The sequence below is a fragment of the Thunnus thynnus genome, chromosome 5 (genome assembly GCF_963924715.1).
Source record: "Thunnus thynnus chromosome 5, fThuThy2.1, whole genome shotgun sequence".
Taxonomy (NCBI): domain Eukaryota; kingdom Metazoa; phylum Chordata; class Actinopteri; order Scombriformes; family Scombridae; genus Thunnus; species Thunnus thynnus.
Genome location: NC_089521.1, coordinates 19790070 through 19811571, shown reverse-complemented (window position 1 = coordinate 19811571; position 21502 = coordinate 19790070). Strand labels below are relative to the sequence as shown.

The 21502-nt window shown below is 40.5% G+C and overlaps 1 protein-coding gene and 1 non-coding gene across 2 annotated transcripts in view; both read left to right on the top strand.

The window, feature by feature from the left end:
* The window catches only part of megf11 (multiple EGF-like-domains 11), an 81135-nt gene extending 63966 nt beyond the window's left edge, over nucleotides 1-17169 (top strand). The window contains exons 14-26 of the mRNA XM_067589873.1: nucleotides 68-170; nucleotides 2988-3134; nucleotides 4483-4617; nucleotides 10032-10160; nucleotides 10775-10903; nucleotides 11529-11657; nucleotides 11809-11937; nucleotides 12041-12277; nucleotides 12798-12967; nucleotides 13056-13119; nucleotides 14094-14138; nucleotides 14846-15052; nucleotides 15303-17169. Coding sequence (XP_067445974.1) covers nucleotides 68-170; nucleotides 2988-3134; nucleotides 4483-4617; nucleotides 10032-10160; nucleotides 10775-10903; nucleotides 11529-11657; nucleotides 11809-11937; nucleotides 12041-12277; nucleotides 12798-12967; nucleotides 13056-13119; nucleotides 14094-14138; nucleotides 14846-15052; nucleotides 15303-15478 — 1800 coding nt within the window. The 3' untranslated portion in view covers nucleotides 15479-17169. The remainder of the gene's footprint in view (nucleotides 1-67; nucleotides 171-2987; nucleotides 3135-4482; nucleotides 4618-10031; nucleotides 10161-10774; nucleotides 10904-11528; nucleotides 11658-11808; nucleotides 11938-12040; nucleotides 12278-12797; nucleotides 12968-13055; nucleotides 13120-14093; nucleotides 14139-14845; nucleotides 15053-15302) is intronic.
* A 4261-nt stretch (nucleotides 17170-21430) lies between these two features.
* On the top strand, nucleotides 21431-21502 carry trnaq-cug (transfer RNA glutamine (anticodon CUG)). The gene has a single exon. It is a non-coding gene; the product is annotated as a tRNA-Gln (tRNA).

Here is a 21502-nt window from a genome sequence, read left to right as displayed (position 1 = left end):
CACTGCATCTCATTGTGCCCATGTGTAGCGTTGTAACAGGATAATAGTGAGTTTTTATTGTTGTCAGGATGGCACCTATGGGTTGGAGTGTCGAGAGCGCTGTGACTGTAGCCATGCTGATGGCTGCGACCCAGTGAGTGGCTACTGCCGGTGCTACCCAGGCTGGACAGGTCAGTACTGCTTTTGGAAAAGTATAATCAGAGCAGATGCTTATTAGTGGTAGAAATAACCTCTGAGGTCTCATTTAAAATATCTCTTAAATTTCTAATGCTAGTCAGACATATTGATGTACCAAAAAAGATAAATATGCTGGGGCATTTAGGGTTTCTGTTTAACAAAATGTTTTTAGAATGTCTAAGTTTGGTTTTGTCAATTAAATGTTCAGTTTGTTTTGCCACTGAGCCGGCAGGGTATGTGAACAAGAGATGTTGAGATTTGAGCTTTAAATTGGTTCTTTTAGCTGCCACACTGGATGTCGGTATTTAATCATGCTTATATTGCATCCATTATTGGCTGTACAAAACGTTTGAAGTGACTCACATGATAAATATTTGGAGGCAGAATCTGATCATTGGACCAGAATGCTCTCACAAGTTTTAAAACACAGCCTATGATATTTTTATTTTTGGCTCTGTTCATTCCATGATGTTGTGAAGTCTGACTGAACCAACAGCCGTATATATTCACTGGAGGATTCACTCTCAGGCTCTCAGTTTGAACTCCAATCCCGTCCAGACCCAAATTGGTAGTTTTACGTTAACATATGTCGACTCTCTGTTTCTTGTCATTTCAAACATTTGCTTACAGGGAAATAGCTGGAGGTAGGAAAGTATGAATGTCACAGCAAGGGTGAGGATCACTATGCTCAAAAATGAAGCATCACATCTGAATGTCAAATGCGGGGGGCTAGCCAAGGACCTGGTCTCCGAGCCTGGGTGGAGAGGTTCAGTCAGGGAGGGAATAGATTCAGCAGGAAAGGTCAAGTCTGTGAGCTCTCAGCATCCCACTCCATTCAGCCTCCTGAGCTTAGGGCATTTATTCTGGGAAACAATGTGGGTTTTATTATCTGCAACAACGGAGCCGGCAAAACGGGCCTCTCATGCTCTGAATCCTGCACAGGTCGGGACCATCTGTCAGCCTTAATTGAGTCACCAGGGTGCAGGGCTAGGGGCAGCGTGCAGCCTGGTGGGCCGGACAAACACACATACATACATACTCAAATTGTAGAGGCTCGACAATGGGCTCCCTGAAGGAAGCAGCACCCAGGGAGAGGAAGATGTGGGATTCGTCACAGGACTAAATTAAGGACGGAATAAAGCGGCTATTTACAGACACACTAGAGCTATTTTTTGCAGTAAACGCTGTCACATACCAGAGTTGGTATGGCATCCTACTTAACTGTCAACTTGTTTATTTGTTTTTATTTATGGGGTTTGCGTAAACTGTCAAGAATCTTGACTCTAGGAGTGTGTGGGTGTAAGTGGCTAAGCTGCATGTGACCCACACAGTTGTTGCTGAGCTGTCATAAGCCTGACATCAGCCAGCAAAGATTTAAAAGAGTGCTCTGACTAGACACTTGATGAAGGGGCTTCATGCAAGTCCATGTTAAATAGGACTTCACCTTTTATTTCTGAAGAGATGCTAGTCCATGTGAGAGAGCAGGTAATGTGAGAGTATGTGTTTACATGCACTAGGCGAGAGAGAGAGAAAGAGGGAGAGAGAGGTTTGCTTTGCTCTGCTCACTCTGTACAAATTGGATAGTGGGACCTCTGGCACTTCTCAGCGAAAAACCTCCTTTGAAGAGACTTCAGTTCTGGCTTCTCTCAGTCTTTCTTCTTCTCCCTCACTAGGCATCCAAAGCCCCTCTGTTTGTCACCATTAGACTGAAAAGTGTGATGCTCTGTCCGCATTCATTTTCTGACAGTAAAGGCAGCCACTGTTTTTTTCTGCCTGGCCTAGCAGAACCTCAAACACACTTGCACAAGCCTTGCCCTCCTTTTGATGTCTATGGCTAGGCTTCTGACTAAATCACTGCTACCATGCCCCCTCCTCATCAGCACTAACAATTCCTCTCCTTTACTCATCCATTCCACCCATAAGGTGCCCTGGTTACTGTATAACATTAGTCCCCAGAGTTTAGACCAGGTTTAATTCAAAGGTACTGCACTAATGCTGCTTTAATGGCCACACCATTCTCAGATATTCTCTCTCATTTCAAATGAGACTTCGAAGGGCTGATGCTTGAAAGGTTGCAGAGTTTGTGTGCGTGTGTGAGAGTATGTGACTTTATGTGTGTGTATTTGTGTGTGTGTGTGCAACTGCCTGTGTGTTTACAGCGACATATTTTATTTTATGGACCTATGCATATGTACAGTACATGTGACTTTGCTCTTTAGTTTTCGAATGCATGGGTATGGATGAGGGAAAACGTGCTGCTCCAACGAATGTGCTAATGCATTCATGTGCACAGCATGAGCCCTGTATGGGTGCAGTGTTTTGCGTTTGTTGGCTGGAGCTGTGCCAAACACACAGGGACACTTCCAGACTGTGCTCTTGTAGCCTGAGTACTTCCCTTCGGCTCTGTACACTACCCCAGCTCTGCTGAAAGAGAATGGGAGACAAGCTCAACCCCTCTGGAGACCCAACCCTGTTAATCAACACAGTGCACTGGCAGGGAGCCCCAGTCAGATCAAAAATAAAATACATTTGGAAAGGAGAAACAGAGTCTGAAAGGATGGGCTGAGCTAAAAAAAAAAAAACACTCAACCCACTCCAAACTGCAGCTTCTTCGTTCAGGGCTGAAATGAATCGGGGATCCATGCTGGGTGAATAACCCTCAACAGATCCACTGTGATCAGACATTGTGAATGCTTTCCTTTGATAATGTGTTTCTACAGATGGCAGGCTGCTTAGAATATTTCAGCATGTCAGTCTTTCCCTTCTTAGTGTGCATTTGCTGAATATTCCTTGTTGTAATGTGCCTGCAGGAATCCACTGCGATAATGTGTGCCCACAAGGCTTCTGGGGGCCCAACTGTTCAGTCAGCTGCTCCTGTCAGAACGGAGGATCCTGCTCTCCAGAGGACGGCACATGTGTGTGCGCACCTGGATACAGAGGGACGTCCTGCAAAAGAAGTGAGCCTCCTTCTCTTTCTCTAAGCAACCTCTTTTTATCCAAACGTTTTAGAAGTAACGAAGTGAGAGGAAGAGCGGCATAGTAACAAAAACTCCATCGCAGTATTGACCTTGCTTTGATCTTACAAGAATTGTTGAAGGGTGAGCCAGCTGAGGAGAAGCACTTAGTTGTCGGTCATAACTGCTTGAGTGTAAACCCTTCATCACAGCTATCATTTAATCACAGTGTCTTTACCCCTACAGCAATCCCCCAGATACACACACACACATAAACACATGCACACTCCTCACCCCCCTACCCTGTCCTTAACAACCAACTCACAGTGGGAGATTCACAGTCCTCGCCCAAGGCTCATCAGAGGGCATGCTCGCTGGGAGTGCCATCTCTGGTTTCTGAATGGGGTCCGTCTGAAGCTGCTCTCAAGTGATGAGCTCACTGATTGGGAGTGAAATTCACAGTCACAAACCTGTAAACATCAATTTGAGTGGAATGTGAGAGAGAGTCTTAAACAACCTGTGTGTGCGTGTGTGTGTTTGTGCGAATGATTACTCCTCTAAATTCAATGTTTACATAGATACTGTTCTTGTCAGGAGAAAACCTCTTAACTGCAGTTTTGCTGTTTTGCCTGTTTAATTGAAGGATTACATGTTTCCCCTGAGAGTGATAAAGGTGTATCACACCTTGACTTCTAAACTCAAATCTAAACCTATTGGGTAAACTTTATATCGCACGGATGTCAAACTACAAACAAGGATGTTTTTGTCAGTTCGTAAAGGTATTTTGGAAATACCTGATCTCCTCCTGAGAACAGTAATATTGGAGCAGTAATCCTCCCAAATTACTGGCCATGAAAATAGACACATAACATGAATCTTAAAGGTTCCACCTTTATTTCTTATCATGGTTGCAAAGTTGATGGTCTTTGTACAAAATATTAGTATAATTACCTTTATATCACCTTTTGGATATCTTTATGGGTCCCATTCTTTCTATAAAGTCTTTGTTATTAACTCATAGTTGTGTGTTTCCTGACATTTATAGATAATCAAGCTGCTCTGAAGACTTAACATAAAACAGAATTTCACGATTCTCTTAACTCTTTTACTTTCCCATCTCTGGCAGCAGATGAAATGGGAGTGATTACATTAAAGACTGACTTTTCTGCTTTCCCTCTCCCTTTTCTGTCTCTCCTCGTCTTTTCTGCTTTAATTCTTCAGCCGTTGATTTTTCTGTAGCCCCTTGATCGCTCTTGTCATGCCCTTTTTCATTACTATATACTGTACCTCTTGTTCTGTCTACATTGTTGACTGAATCCCTCTCCTCTCCTGCCATGCTCTGCCGCTGCAGTCTGCTCTCCGGGGTTTTATGGGCACCGCTGCAGCCAGTCATGCCCACAGTGTGTGCATAGCACTGGGCCGTGCCATCATATCACGGGCCACTGTGAGTGTCTATCCGGCTTCTCCGGTTCCCTGTGCAACCAAGGCAAGTAGCTTTCTGTGTCTCCTTGACCTTTTCCTGCAGTTTCACTTACTGTCAAATTCATTCAGTGTGAAGTTTTTGTCATTGCTACTGGAAAATGGTAACTACAGTTTATATCTGAAAATGTCCTGGCATTTTGTCTTGACATAAAATACAAAAATCTTTTTGAAAGGCTAGGAAATGACAAGGATAGAAATAAGACAATAATGTATTATGAATGTAGGGTATTTAATACGGTAAATTAATTATTTTCCTCATTTGATACGGCACCACTCTTGCTTTTGGAAGACAAACATATGTTTAATTGATCTGTCTCAATTTAATCAATTAATCAATCACATGAAACAGTAAGTTCTTTTTGAAACAGTGACCATGTCTCCTAAAATGACTTCTTAAGATAAATGAAGACATTTATTCAATTTAGTAAAACGTCCTAATAATAAAAGATAAAGACAATAGTAAAACATATGAGTAACTAGATCTTCAAATGACAAAAGGAACTTTAAAATCAGGGATGCTAAGAGGTCAGCTGAGCAGACAACCAGTGGTTCTCTGTGCAACACAGACCAGTGTTAAATTCAGGCTTTTGTTGAGTCTTTGTGATCTTTGTTGCATGTTGAATAATTTTTATTAAACGGATAGTTCTGGTCCTTGATTATGATTGGCTGAGCCGCATCCGAAGCCATTGTAAAATACTCTATAAACACACACCTGTGACTGCATTACCACAGTATTAATGCGCCAATTAGTCATCTATACAAAATGTCAGATTTTGTTGTGATGTGCGGTGGAAAGAGATGGACGGGATAGAGGAGGAAGATAAAAAAGGAAGGAGACACACTGAAATTAATGAGAGAGAAATTGAAGAGCTGGAAAAGTCAAGAAACAAAGCAGGAACACACCATAAGATTGTGTTGTGAGAGAGATCCTGACCCACCATGACATTGTGAGGTCAAGTTTTTTGTCCAAAATCATATAATCACCATCTGGCTCTCCCTGCTGGAGACAGACGCTGTTTTCTGGGGGGCAGTGTGCTGAAGAGTTGGTAGGTAGGACTGCGGTGGTGCGGTGACTTTTCCCCGCATACATTCAGCATACCTGTCCAGAGTCAAACACCCCTTTACCAGCAAAGAGGAGTGCTAACATAATTGAACACTACTTCAACAATTGCACAACTAATGGCAATATCCAGTTAAATATTAATAATCACCCTAATCTTTAAGCATGCTTGACCAGTCTGACTGCGTCTGTGTGTTGCTTGGCAACCATTCTGCTAAATGTTACTGAAGAGCTACATTGCTTTGCGGAAGAATGATTATTTGTTATTAATAAATTATTGCATTTTTTGTTGCTGTGTGTTTATTTTGTGAAACCTTGCCAGGTATATGTAGAGGTTGTTTTATAAAGGCAGTAAACCACACAAGGCTGTGGTTTACAGTGATTTTAGAATAGCTAAGGGGCATTGTTTGGCACAATGCAGAGCGGAGTGCCTAACACCCCCTCTTGTGGCTTATTGCTTTATTCTTACTACACTCAATCTCTGTTTGGGATCAAGTAAAGTTAAAACTTCATGTGAGTCAGCACAACTTCAAAAGGAAAACTTGAAATTTAAGATTGCAAAACTATAACGTCAACTAAAAATAATAACTGAACGTGTTTCAGTTGAAGATTAAAACTTTGCATACTTTAGTCGAAAAACAAAAGGAAGAGATGTCAAAGGAAAACTTAAGAGAATAAACATTTCTGAGGACCAGCCTGTCCTTAGTCACTTTGGCACAAAGTTTTTTGTGCCAAAGTTCTAATGAATATTAATTTTGGACTTCTAAGGTGGGGTCGTTTTATGATGTTTTGGTTTCAGGTGGCATTTTTATTTGGCTTCTACACTAGAGACTTTAAATTCACACTTTTCGCGCAAAATCACACTTTAGAGTCACTATGCCTGAATCCTTCCTGTCAACATTGTAGACAGCAGTATATTGTCAAACCATTCAGGAAAACCATAGTTTATATATGAATATACCAAACATTACACATTCAACTTAACACTTACCTCATGATATTTAGAAATTCAACCTTCATTGACTTAACTTCTCAAACAATCTAGATGTCTAGTACCATAGTGAAATAAAAGTTAAAGCAACAATTAGGTGACTTTAAGCATAACATTTAAACATTCAGAAACACCTTGTGCCTCTAACACTCTTACCTCTGCATTCTTCAATCATTTAATATGACTTCTTGTATAATTTGGCTATCAAAATATGATTAATTCTATTAATTCAGTCATCTTGCATCACACAGTTATCAAAGTTATACCATTCTTCATGCAATTTTATGACAAACAACATTACATGATTAGACATTTAGTTTACATTAAGTTCAGATTTGGCTATAATAAGGGCTTTACTTAGTGAGAACTCACTAAGGAATCTACTTCAGATTTATAACAGGGGTCTGGCGATAAGCGGAACCCCAAATGGGGAGTCTGTGTCCATGGTTATGTGGAGTTGTCTGGTACTTTCTCCGGTTCAAATGATCCATGGGTCGTTAAATGCCTTTAGTTCAATCGTTAATTTAGTTATTTTGTCAGAAATGGTCTCTTAGGAAGGATTTTTTTAGCACACCAGGGTTGGTCTGGCGAGTGTCAGTTGTCAACCCCCACTTGGAGAGTTGGAAAGGTCAGTTCATCTCTTAAGTGAAACTCCCACCCCATGTCTCTGGAATTCCAGGAGGGTTCAGTGGAATTAAAGAAAGAAAGCATAATGTCCTACAGGAATTCAAATAAAGATATTACAGTGTTAAAATTAACAAGTGGTTATAGCATAAATTATAAAATCCTTCTGTGTCAGCAGTTTGTGAGGACACCTGTACACATTTCCACAGTCCTTGCTGTGCTCAGTGGCTCTAATAAGATCAACGGATGACCTGCTGCCTCTCACACTGACATCTCAGCCTTGAAACTTTAAATAATGGCTATTATCAGTGTATCCCAGACCAAAAAGATAAAAAAAAAATCAACCTTCAACAGAGGCCTGAATATTGCTGAGAGCTCACTTTTCAGACAAAGGATACGTCAAGTAAATGTCCCTCTCCCTGATTCTGCAAAGAGAGCTGCATATAAATTGCTTTTCATGAATACATAGAGAGAAAGAAACAACACATGTGCAGGTCTGTTTTTCTTGTTAAATCTAGTTTCAAGGCAACAAGGCAAACATTTCTTTGTGTATTTCCATGGCAATGTTTTTTTAATCATGTAGGAAGATCTTGTTGGCAGTTTACAAGATTATATCAACAATTTAGAATTAGAATATTTGTTCCATGTAATGTGTTGACAATATATAAATATCAAACTCATAAAAAGTAAAGAGATAGTGTTTGCATACCTCATACTATATTTAAGTGAGGTGCAGGACAATAAATGAAATGAAGGCAAAAGCTAGATTGTCCATACACTACATTATAGCTCCCAAAAGTCTTTTTATCACTGACTGAAAAAGGCAACATTTCATTAGGCAAATGGCCAAAATGACAAAGAGAAAGCATAAAAGCAAAATAGTTACACCATACAGACGTCATCACAAACACAATTCCTGGCAACAATCAACACCTGATCAAGATCAGCTCAATATCAATGCCTGAAGAAAGTCACAAAAAGTTTTACAGAATTACAGTTCCCACAACAATACATAACCAAAGAATGTCCCAATAATTAATGAATGTTTGCAAAATATATATAATGAGAGAGAAATGCAACATACAGAACTTTTTAAACAACTTTTAAAGGACCAGATAGGCTATGGTTTAAAAAGACAAAATTTAAATACCAATTCCAAGAGAAGGATTGTCGATTGTTGCCAGACATTGTGTTTGTGATGACTTCGGTATGATGTAACTAATCTGGTGTCTATATATGCCTTGCTGTTGACATGTTGGCCATTTGCCTGATGAAGACCCGGTAGGGTCGAAACTTTGCCTTTTTCAACCAATAGTAAAAAGCTTTAATCCAGTATGTGGACACTTTTTTTCCTTATTCATAAAAAGTATCACAAGTGTTTCTTTATTGATGTAGCTATTCGTCTTGTTGTATTTCATGTGTATTAAAGGCAAGACCATTTAAAAGAATGCTTATAAACAAACTGTCAAATTTTTATAAAATGTAAAATTATCATTGTAGTTCTTTCTGTCTCCTCACTATCAATGTTTTCACCAACTAAATATTAACAGTTGACTGACAATTTGTGTGACCAAGGGCGTTTAATTGCACAGAGGTAGTTCTTCACTGGCCACATAGCGAAATGAAAATCTGCTGTTGAGGAAAGACACCTACACACCAATGTACTGTAGATTTTACTTGTAATAATTTAGCTTTTTTTTTTAAAAAAAAAAAAAAAGAAATTACAGAAAGGCAGTGGGGATTTTTTAATTCTCTTTCATGGCTCTGAGCAATGTCTTACAAATAAAAGTTTAATAGGTTAGCTGAAGGAAGGAAAAAGAAAAAACGAGAGCCAGTCCTAATTTGTCTGGACCGTAATTACTGGTGAGCAGGCGTTAGGCCATGAGGGACGAAGGTAGCCAACAACATGCACATTTTAGTGTTGTTGAGCCCCACTGGTGTCCTCACTTGTCCTCTGTCCAGCACACAAAGTCCCAGCCTAATGAAGCTCTCCTGGTGTGTCGAGGCTTGAATCCCCAAAAGCAGCTGTATGGGGGAGCCAACCTCATAGCCTAATGACAACCTGCTTGAAGGGGCTTGAAAGAGCTCTCGAGAAGAGGGGAAAGCCAGTTGAAATGTAATCATTAAAATCACCCCATGTGAAAATGAATCAGACCAATCTCTCTCACAGCCAGCCACCTTATCTGATATTTCTAACGCTGGGCTATTCTCTTTATATGAGACCTTTGATGTATGTGCTGGTGCTGCAGCTCCCTGATCCTGATGGTTAGATACACCTTGGTCCAATTTGTCCCACAGTCCAACAAGAAAACACAATGGAGGTTTCATTGGATATGACATCTTTTATTGAAGAGTGCCGGGGACCATTAAAATATTAATTTCATAAAAAATGTATACAGTGGTCTGTGTACATGGTCTATTTTAATTCTGTGGCACATCAGTCATTCCACTCTAGTGAGTGGAAATAGGGCAGTGGAGCCACTGGAGGCAGTGATTGACTCCTGCTTTTGTCTAAACAGATCACTCCACTTCATGTCCACTCAAATAGAACAATATCATCCATTAGAGGAGTATGTTTACACAACCTTTCGCTGAATGAGTTGTTTGCACAAATATGCTTACAATAATGTGTCCAAATTTGATGTGATAATGTTAATGGATTTTACTAGTCTTTGCGTATTAGTGATAATATGCAGATCAGGATTGTTTTGTAAAGTGATTTATTGCTCTCTGTGTTTTGCAGTCTGTCCAAGTGGCAGATATGGAAGGGCCTGTGCTGAGATCTGCCTCTGCACCAACAACGGCACCTGCAACCCCATCGATGGCTCCTGCCAGTGCTTCCCTGGTTGGATAGGAGAGGATTGTTCTCAGGGTATGGCTTCTCTCCCTCATCTCATTTTCTCTCTTATTTTCCTCCTCTCATTGTCTGTCTCCACTCCTAATTTCTCTCTCACATTTACCATCATACACATTAATCATTTTCATGACCTTACACATTCCAAGAACTACCCTCAGCCCCAGCTGATGTAAAACACATAGCTTGCTTAAATGATTGTTGTAATACATAATGCTCTTTGATTTACAACACTGTAGGCCAAAGATCATTAGCAGAGCTTTGAGCCATCATGCTATTGGAAATTGATGTGTGGTATTTTATTGCATTAACTGCTTAAAGTAAAAATAACTTATGATCAGGTAGATGTTATATTACCAGTGCTTTCATTTGGAATATTCAACCTGACATCTATGTCTGCTCACATATTATAAATTATGGGCTGGTTGAGGGTTAAAATCACACTGGATTTTCTGTGAAGGTTTGTGTAAAGCGCCCAGTCTGGTATACAGTACGTGTGTGTGGAGAATATCTAGGCATTTCTTCAAACACATGTTTTTATTTACTTCACATGTGCATGCATAGGAGATAGAGTATACTGGTATGTATAGGTTGTGTGACCATGAGCTTGACTGTGTCTCTGGCGTCTGCAGCCTGTCCCTCTGGGCACTGGGGCCCTGATTGTCTCAACTCGTGTAACTGTCACAACGGAGCCCAGTGCAGTGCCTACGATGGGGAGTGCAGGTGCAGCCCCGGCTGGACCGGACTCTACTGCACACAGCGTGAGTCTCTCCCATACAGTTAGTAGACACACAGTGTCATCTACTGGCAGTCCAACAGAACTGCAGGAGATGACAAGTGAGACATGAAACATTTTTTCAGACAACTGGATATTAGTTTTTCATTTACAGGTTTTAAGAGAAAGTAACATTAAAATAAAACTAATGGTCACTTGATTAATTTGCTCATTATTCATTCCAGTCATTCATCCAGGGATAGTGCAGATCATCAACATCAGTCGACTAATTTGAATTCCATTATCTATCCCCTAAGGGTTTTATTCATTATTTTTTGTGGTGTCATGCTCCTGCCATTGTGCATGGAAATTACATTAATTTTAAATGTTTTCTCTTTTTTGTCTCATATAGTGTCCCACTATTTTCAGTTGTGTTGTTCTTTACTTCCACCTCTGTGCCATGTTAACACCATAACTGCATTTTCTGCTGAAGCAGGAAATGTTTCATTTCCATTCATTCACATTGTCCCTTATTGTGTATGCTGCAGGGACATTGACTGGTGTTGATTTTCCTGTTCCCCCGCAATATGACCTTGACTCTTTATGTTGTCTCCCCCTCTCTTTGTTTCTCTACCCCTCCCACCCCAACATTTTATACATCTCTGTCCCAGGCTGTCCTTCAGGATTCTACGGCAGGGATTGCTCTGAAGTGTGTCGCTGCCAAAACGGCGCAGACTGTGACCACATCACTGGCCAGTGTGCTTGTCGAACAGGCTTCATTGGGATGAGCTGTGAGCAGAGTTGAGTAGGCCCAGCACATTTTAGCTTTGTGTAAAATTACCCTGTGGATGATTTTAGTTGTGTGTGTGTGTGTTCTATAAACACTTTGGCTCCCACTCTCTAAGTGCTTTAATTTTGATGGATATAGTAATGCACCTCTTTCCCATGCAGAGTGTCCTGCCGGTACATTTGGATATGGTTGCCAGCAGCTGTGTGAGTGCCTGAACAATGCTACCTGTGACTACGTGACTGGAACATGCTACTGCAGCCCCGGATATAAAGGCATCCGTTGCGATCAAGGTGAGAGGTGATCCAGATGATTGAGGCTCTCTGCTGTATTATTGTTCAAACACAGATGTGTACACAGTGTTCAAACGAACCACTTTCTGTGTTTTCCCTGTAGCAGCTCTGATGATGGAGGAGCTGAACCCCTACACTAAGATTAGCCCAGCACGAGGCTCAGAGCGCCAGTCTGCAGGGGCTGTCATGGGCATCATCTTTCTCCTCCTCATCATCATGGCCATGCTCAGTCTGTTTGTGTGGTACAGACAGAGGCAGAGGGACAAAGGTCAGGAGATCCATCCCAGTGTGTCCTACACACAGGCAATGCACATCACCAACACTGACTACTCCCTGTCTGGTGAGATATTGTGAGACTACTCAAAACATTCACCTGCTATGACTAATTACTGTACATTTGTCCATCAATTGGATATTTGTTCTTGATTGAATGTCGTTCATTGTTGGCAAAAAAACAGGCATACATCTTACAATGTATGCATAATGTGTATCAGTGCTCTGAAGATAATAGGGGGACCCAAAAATTCCCAGAATTGTAAAAAAAAATCATTATAAATCATTCCTTTCTAATCCCATTCAAATTACTCTCGTTGAGATGCAATACACTTGTCCCAGTGCTTCTCCCATTCCTGGAAACATTTCCTGTAATTATGTTTCATCACCTCTTGCATTTCTTCCTGGATTTCTTCCACATTGGCAATTCTTCTCTTTCTTAGTTTCACCAAGCTGTAGGCATACATGGGAAACTACATCCTACTCTCGTGCTATCGATGGCTTCCTAGAATTTTTGGGTCCCATTTTTGGGCATTAATTGTTATATTTAGTCTTCAGACCTCTCAACCTATTGTTTGAACCCTCAGAGTGTGGCAGCACTGTAGCGATGAGGACCAGTGCTGCTGAGGTAAATCAGAGCCAGAACAGCAGCAGCAGCACTGGCCAGTGCTTCTCCAACCCCAGTTACCACACGGTGGCCCAGTGCAATGTTGTCTCTACCATCTCCAGCAATCTGGACGGCTCTCTGACCCTCAAAGTATGGTCACTCTCCACATATACTCAAGACGAGCATTCTTAGTAAAGTACTCTGAAGGCAACATTAATCTGTGTTCTTCCTTTCACAGTCAAGCACCCTGAAAAACAGAAATGGCTCTGAATGGAGAGCCTACTGCAACCTCAATGACCTAGGTCAGTTTTACTCTCTCTTACTATGATACGCCACATACATCCTGAATTTGGACTTTGTAGTGTCGGTGCTTCAAGGGCAGAGACGCATGTATCATTAGTACAAACCTCATATCTGCACCAGCCTGGACACAGCTACCCTGCTGTGAATGAAGATGAACCAGGGGTTTCTTGTTAGACACAACCTTTGCTCTGATTTTGATAAGATATGCGGCAGGGAAGAGAAAGCAGTGGTGCCGAGGTGAACAGGGGTCACTGTGAGCTCATTAGCGCTCTTTCACTTCCCCCTCTGGCGAATTCCTCTATGATGGCTTACACTGGGTCAAATACTGCACTCTTGGGCTGTGGATTATAGAAAATTAACTCTGAAAGAACAATAATGGCTGAAATTACTAGTTTATGATCTGTACTATCTAAGTGTATCTCATTTTTAGAGAAGATATAATATTAAATACATAAATCATGGTTGTAGTCTCTTTAGTTTGTGGTGTGTGGTGAAATTGTGCTTGTGTACTGATTACAGGCTTATTGCTGCTAAGCAGTATGCAACAATGTAAATGTCCACAATTCATTCTTTACATGCTTGACTTAAGAGTCAGATTTGTTGAGCACATTTCCCGTTTGTGTTAAATTACATGGGAGATCAATCATCATGACATGTCCCTCTTAAAAAACATATTGCATGTGCGTTCCGATGTACTGAAGTAATAGACTGATGTACTCTTTAAGACAAGTTTGTCGGCTCATCATGATGTTTTGATGTTTGGCCATCCCATCATGACCACATTGATAATGGAAGCTTGTAAGCCTTGGGGTAAGACGATAGTAAGCGGATGAAACATCTAATAACTCGTCACAAACACATTCTTTATATTTTTCTAAAAGAAGACATACTAAGTTGTACCTCAATGAGAGGTTTCCTGTCAGGGGGAATTCATATGTGATGTTTGACTTTGATGTTTTGACATTTCTAACAGATGTTCAACAGGGGGAGACACAGGCACAGAGAGGCTCCAGAAAAGGTAAATAATTAATTGTAACAACAGTGTGTATGCGTGTTTGTCTACTGCATGTATGTGTGTGTGTGCAGACAGATAATGCATGTGGAATCCTGCTCAGCCTCACCAGTACTAATAATACAAATCCTTTTATGCTCAGCAGCCCATGTATCAATTTCCCTATTTGGTTTCTATTCCCTACCGAGACTGCTATGTCTCTGAGCCAAAATCCCATATTCCTTATATTCTCCGTGATTTATGTGAAAACTCATTTTGGACAAGATCATGGTGGGCTGAGGTTTTGTTCCAATGGTAATTGCTCTCTATGGCTCGGCACCCGATACATCACTTCGTCTCCCACACTGTGCAGTCGGTGGTGAATGTGAGGGACCCAGGGGTGTGAAGAGTGGTCTGAAGGAGCTTTGCTGCGGTCTCTAATGAGGCCTCTTATCAGACTGATGAGACCGTTATGGATGAGATGAGCCTTCCACTCTCTCCCCTTTGTACTCTGATTACTATATGCCAACATTAGTCACCTGTCGGAGACAAAAGAAGTACAACTTCTTCAGAATAGCAACAAATTTCATTGCCATTCTTTTGGCCACACTCTGATGTCTATTTAATTTTAATGCTAATATCAGAGTCTAGAATTAATATCGCCACTATACATCTGTGACAATCTCTTCATCTTTGTTGATACTGAATATGTCCTTGTCTGGCGGCTATTGCAGATTACATTAAGAGCTCCATGTGCAGCAACAGCTCCTGCTCCCTGAATAGTGAGAATCCATACGCCACCATTAGAGACCCACCAGGGCTGGCTTGCAAGCACACAGAGAACAGCTATGTGGAGATGAAGTCCCCCTCCCACCGTGAAGTGCCCTTTGGAGGCACTGCCACCCTCCTGGGCAGTGCGAGCAGGAATGTCTATGATGTTGGTGAGTGTGTTGTTGCTCTGGTGTGTGGAGCTCAGCAGGGTCCTGCAGCTTATGGCCTCTCTGGTCATGTCGCCGGCTGTGAACCTGTACAGACTTTGTAAGCCTTGATAAGAGGAAATGTGGGCTGCTTCTGTATTGCATGCACCTCGCTCTGCTCCTTTTTCCTCAGCCTGTGCTTGCCACTCTTCATCCTCTGTGTTTTTCACATGCCTCTCCCACTTTTTCCCTCCTCTTTTCCCAAAACTCACAGAGCCAACGGTGAGCGTTCTGCAGGGACCGAATGGAATGGCCACCGGCTTCTCCCAGAGCCCCTATGACCTTCCCCGTAGCAGCCACATCCCCAGCCACTATGACATACTGCCCATGCGTCACAGCCCCACGCACACACCCCCACCACCCCCAGAGAGCCCCAGCTCGCTGCTCTAGAGGGCGCATCCTCCGTCCGGCCCTGACAGCGTGCCGGCATCCAGGCAACGTTCAGCCAACTTTCAACCAACGGTCCTCCCTCTGTCTCCATGTGTGGTCAATTAGATACTGAGATGTTGAGATGGAGGGACAGCCACAGCTCCTCTGGACCCTGCTCTCTTTGGCTCCCACACTCTTTCTGTGGCCCTGAAGGAGGGAGGGGAGAAAAGAGTGTCCCACACACCAGCAACCATTCACCCACTTCTTTATTTTCTTATATAACTGATCACTCAAACTGCTGCCCAGCTCTTTATGGACCCTCTGAAGTGGAACATAATGGTTCCAAACAGAGCTAAGGGTGGCACACATGGATTGGATGGACAGATTATTTACAGGGAGGCTATCCTCACGCTCATTTTTAGCCCCAAAATATAGGTTTACTACTCAAGGGCAGCCAAGTGTCTATAATGTCCCCTAAACAGAGAAGTGATTTTCTCCACAGGAAGGAATGTACAAAACCATTGACTTGTCAAAGCAGGCAAAGATTTACCTTATAAAGACGTCAGCGTTTATGAATTGACACTGTGTGCTGCAGCTGCAGACCACAGCACAGCTGACATGAGATGATTATGATCATCCACTCAGAAGTGAAGAATTAGTAGAGTATGTTCTGTTCTAAATGTTAAACATGGAAACCCGGATGAGAGTGAAACAAGCTGACAAGGCATGGATTAATAGTAAAATATTGTAATGGTCCTTTATTCGCTGTTATCCAGTAATGATCACGCAGTCGATACTAATGTGATCCTTGTCAGAAACTCAAGAGCTTCTTTTCAATTGCAGTTCAAATGAGGCCACGGACCTACGAGCGTATCTGGATGTGTATTCAGGTCACCAGAGCTCATGCATTTATTGCATTATTGAGAGTTACAAACATAGGTCTCAAGTTTGGATTTTCTTTTCCCCACATTAATGAAGTGATCGGATATTGTGTTGTTTTCTATGTGAGAGCATTTTTTTCTTGCAAATGTCTTAGTTTACATTTTTGAAATATTGGGTGTTAAGAAGGGATTGCTTTGACCCTTATGTTTTGTATTTATAAAAAACAATTGCTTTATTTATTAATTTATATTAGTGATGGTGAATTTTATCAGTGTGACACTAGAATTAAAAAAAAAAAAAGATGAGCATGATCAGATTATGGATACCCACTGATGTAGATAACACACAATTTATCTTCTTGTGAGATGATCAGTGTCATTTTGTGAACTGTTTTTGAAGTTATTTAAATTGTTCTTTCTCTCTCTCTGTCAGATTGTAAATTGAAAATAAGGTTTCATCTGACTAGTTCAAGACCCACAAATACCCTGTGCAGTAATTACAAAGGGATCCATATGTAAAAAGTCCATTTATAAAATATTTTATGTTTGTATCAGGCGGATTAACTCTGTTATTTATTGAACTGAATTTATTCATTCACTATGTGAATTCCATTTCACCCTCTGTAGAAGCAATAACATGTTGACAATCGATGCCCAGACAGCATTTCATTAGTGCTGGACATTATGCCATTTTTGACCAGTGTGTTGACAGTGGATCATATTTTATGTGACTTTTTTTTTTCCTCTGAGGAAGGTATTTTTTCCAGTTGCTGTCATATCAATGCTGCTTGTTGTTTTGGTACATAAGTTTCAAATAAAAGCCTATTCTGCCATCAGAAACCTGTTTCAGTCAGGTTAATACCCCTGATAGAGAGGAAGTGAATATAGTTTTTCTCATGTCAAGTGTCTCTCTTCATCTGTGACTCTGAATATTGAAATTCAATGAAAGGGCAATTTCATGTTGACAAGACTGATTTGATGCTGATGAATGAAAGATTCCACTCTAACAAATGAGAAATGTTACTTCCAATACTTCAGCCTGCATTACAGAGGGTCAAATGTTGTCTAGACACTATTTCTTTCTTCTGAGGTTGAGGAAAATTATTCACACATTATTCTTTGTAAACTAGATTCATGTGTGCTCTCATGTCATATAGTATTTTAGCGCAGAGTTGACAACTACATGATTTATACATGTACATTTAATTCTACAGATTGGGATTTAATCAGCATTGTACTGTTTTAAAGGTCTTTGGATTTCACAAAAAAAAAAATTTAATTAATTCATTTTTTAATAAACTATTTATAATTGACTTTACATTTTTTACATTGTAAAACTCAGGTGCAACAAGTGTTCTGTGATCAAACACATGACAGAAACAAAATCAAATTATATTTACAATTTAATATGTACCCTATCTGTTCAGTTTCTAGCATTTGTCTATAATATGACATCATGGTATTATCTCACAGAAATATTTAAAAGCAGTTCATCAGTCTTTTTAAGCAACATCCAAACTGCTTAATAGCATGAAAATATATACATAGTAAATGTGTGTGCATAAATTATGTTTTTTTGTTTGACACAAGTGAAATATGACCAGCTATTAAGAACATGTAGCTGTCTTTACTGAACTGGATTGCTGTCATATTGTGGGTTCCCATAGAGAAGCCCCAGTGAGCCAGATCACTACAGTTGAGCTGTTCGGATTGTAGTAAGGCTCCACGGATGATGGACAGGCTGCTCAGCTGACTGCCGACAGGCCCTGAGTGATGCCCCGCTGAAAGGAAATGCAGCCTGTAAGTCAAGAAGCTAATGGACCAAATACAACCCAAGTACAAGAGACAGAGAGAGAGAGAGAGAGAGAGAACCACAAAAAGACGAGGTCACACTGCAGCGAGGTGAAAGCTCAAGAGACATTTTCAATTTTGTAGCTGGTTGAATATCCTATCAATGCAGAAATAATTCATGTCACATCTAAAAAGGGGCAGAGAGTTAAAGACAGCAACAACACAGAGATTTCATTTAACTGAACAGACATCAGACCGAGAGGTGGTTACATGCTGAAAGGCAAAAAGTTCAAACTCTCTCAATCAAATGCTTTGCAGCATGACATGCTATCAAAAAGGCGCTGAACCCACTACTCTTGTTCAAATGCAGGTATGATGCTGCGACATAAGAAGGGCATTTTTCAATTTAATGACTTGTTCAGCCATTCTGGACCAATTTAGATCAGGTTTAAATGCAAAATAGGTTATTAAATATGTATCTGTAAACTTGTTTTTCCCTCCTCTTCTCCAAGGAGTCCCATTGACACATCAACATCTGCTCACAACTGTACTCTACTCTAATTTAGCAGCATCATCTGTCTCACAGGAAGTCATCTGTTTGTCTTTCGAACACATTTATATTTAAGTGCAAAATGAATCCTCACAGTAGAAAAAAAAGTCCTTCTTCCACTGTTCCTATTCTTATTTCAGTGTCATGTGTTGAATACTTAAGTTATGCATAGTCTGGTGCATTTTTTCACTTAATTAATGCACTATTTACATAAAGTACACTAGTTAAAATTCTGTGCAACTGGCAAGTTTTCTGATGTGAAGGCCAAGGCAATCTTTTTTTAATGTAGCACATTCAAGTAAAGAGTAGGTACACATTTCCTCTTATTACAAATGTCACATCCTGTATATACATTGAAGGTATTGGTCTTTTCCATAACAAGAGAGAAGCTTTGGAAGATACCCACTTGATTTGGCCAACTCAGACTGCTGAAGCTTCATATTAGCTTCATTTTTGCACAGTATAAGGACTGTGGATTGTTTTTTCATATGGACAAGAGGAACAGACCAGTACCACATATGTACATATGGGCATTTCAGTATTGTTTCATGATAGACTTGAGGAAATTTGAACCTGTCCTTTAAATAACCACAATATACTTTGCGTTAAAATGCACACATCAACAAGTGACATGGACAGAAAAATATGAAAATTAAAATAAGAAAACAGTTACAAAAGAAGCCTTGAAGCAGCCACAAAGCAAACAGTGACTTTGATAGTGTTAAGTTCCCAAACAAGTGTAATATAATTAGGTTCACAGGGAAATTAATACTTAATGCAATACAGCACAACACAACATTAATAATTATGTGTAGAATGTGAAAATAGTAGACTAATGGATAATGTCAAATTGCAGCACCAACATTAGCTAGAAAGGGCTACAGTTTTAATGGATTTCAACAGCACAGAGACGACTCCAGAGTGTACTTAAAATGAGCATTTGGAAACAAAATACACTTTGTTTTATGTAAAATATCCTTCAGTGGGCCCATATAGATGGAATAAAACAACTTAGACAATGTATAAATTCTAAGTAAGGCTGTCCATAGGCTGCTTATTAAAATGTAAAGTATTGCACAGGCAAAGAAGAACTGCGGGGACTTTCCCTGACTAATGTAGGCCTCAGGCATAATCCTTTCTGCTGCAGTCATCCCGTCAGCTCTATCTTTCAGCTGAAGCTGTTTCCCACACAAGCAGCCATTAGGAAGAGGCCACTTCTAAATGCTCTGACCGAGTTGCCCCTTCGGTTTATTCTCGAGAGGCTGCACCTGGCTGCTGACCACGCTGCTGCTGTATAACCTGTCACTATCACTTCTGTCTGACAGCTGCTGTTGAGAGCTTGCGTGATAGATTCATGTGGAGTAAGGAAAAGTGAAGTGAACATCAAAAGCTTAAAAAAAAAGACTACCTGTGTTAATGTTTGTATTGTTCTTGTGAACTACTGCCATCAGGCATGTAATCAGTGCTCATTGTGAAAGTGTTCTTATTGAAAAATGTACCACTTGACTGCAGTCCGCTGTGGTCAATAGCAGCACTCAGCTGCAGATTTTTATTGCAGTCACGTCCTGCTACAGGAACTGTGAGGATCCAGCCTACCAGAGCTGGATCTTTACTTAGCCATTCTTAATGTATAATCAGTATTCATCCCAGTCAGGCGGATCATTTTCACTTCTTCTGTCTGCGACTGCTCCCAAATTCAGATCAAAATGTACCTTGACAAAGACATAACTACACAATAATCTACATGAGCCCATTTAACAAAGTTAGTCTGGAACAGTAATTATAAGGACAAACAGTGTGTCTAAATCAGTTTAATTAGAGAGGTCTGTACACGGAGGACAACAACTCTGTGAAGGCTCAGTTGTTTCCACATTAGTTCAGAGCTGAGTTCTCCAGAGTATTTTCTCTATGAGACAGAAAGTACATCGTAGGAAAAACTCAGATATTTATTTATACTGATTTCAGATATATAATCAGCTTGTAATACCTTTGAAGGAGTTTAGCAGTATCATCTACATCCACTATATGCCCATGGTTGGCCTAAACTACTGAGTAGTTAGTGAGGAGATAATGATGATAAATTCATAGAGATGCAGCCATCAGTTTTGAAGAAATCAGGACAGACTTAGTTGGTACCAGCTACTGTATGCGGAAACATTCTTTTTCATATTATAATGATATTATAAATATTCATATTCAAACTTAAACAGCAATATTTCATGACATAGACATTCTGCAGGGTATTCATCATTATACAAAGATGGTAAGATATAAAAAGATTAATTATCTTAGTATTATGCATCACTTGAGTTTCAGCTGTTCACTCACTCTGAAAGCTTTAGGTTGCAGAACCACTGTGTGTCCCAAACCAAGTCATATCATGATTACTGTCCTAATTTAGTCATGGTATCATTTTCTGGTTAGTCTGGCTTGATTAGGCTGTAGCCCTTGATTACAGTTACAGTCCCAAATGGCTTCACAGTGCCCACATGATAAAACCCCTAATTAAAATGATGAAAAAAGGCAAAGCGTGTAAATAAACACTGATATTCCTGCCATCGGCCGCTAGGGGGCAGTCAGAGTGACCGTGTGAGACTGGTGGAGGAACTAAAACCAGTGAGTTTTCAATCCATGCGGGTGATTTTCAAGTTTGCTCAACAACTGACATCACAGAGTCTAAAATTACTGACAAGAAACTGTGGCACCTGCAGTTAGGTTTCGACTTGATGTGGCGAAAACGCTTGTGCAAGTGGTTCTATGGTGTAATGGTTAGCACTCTGGACTCTGAATCCAGCGATCCGAGTTCAAATCTCGGTAGGACCT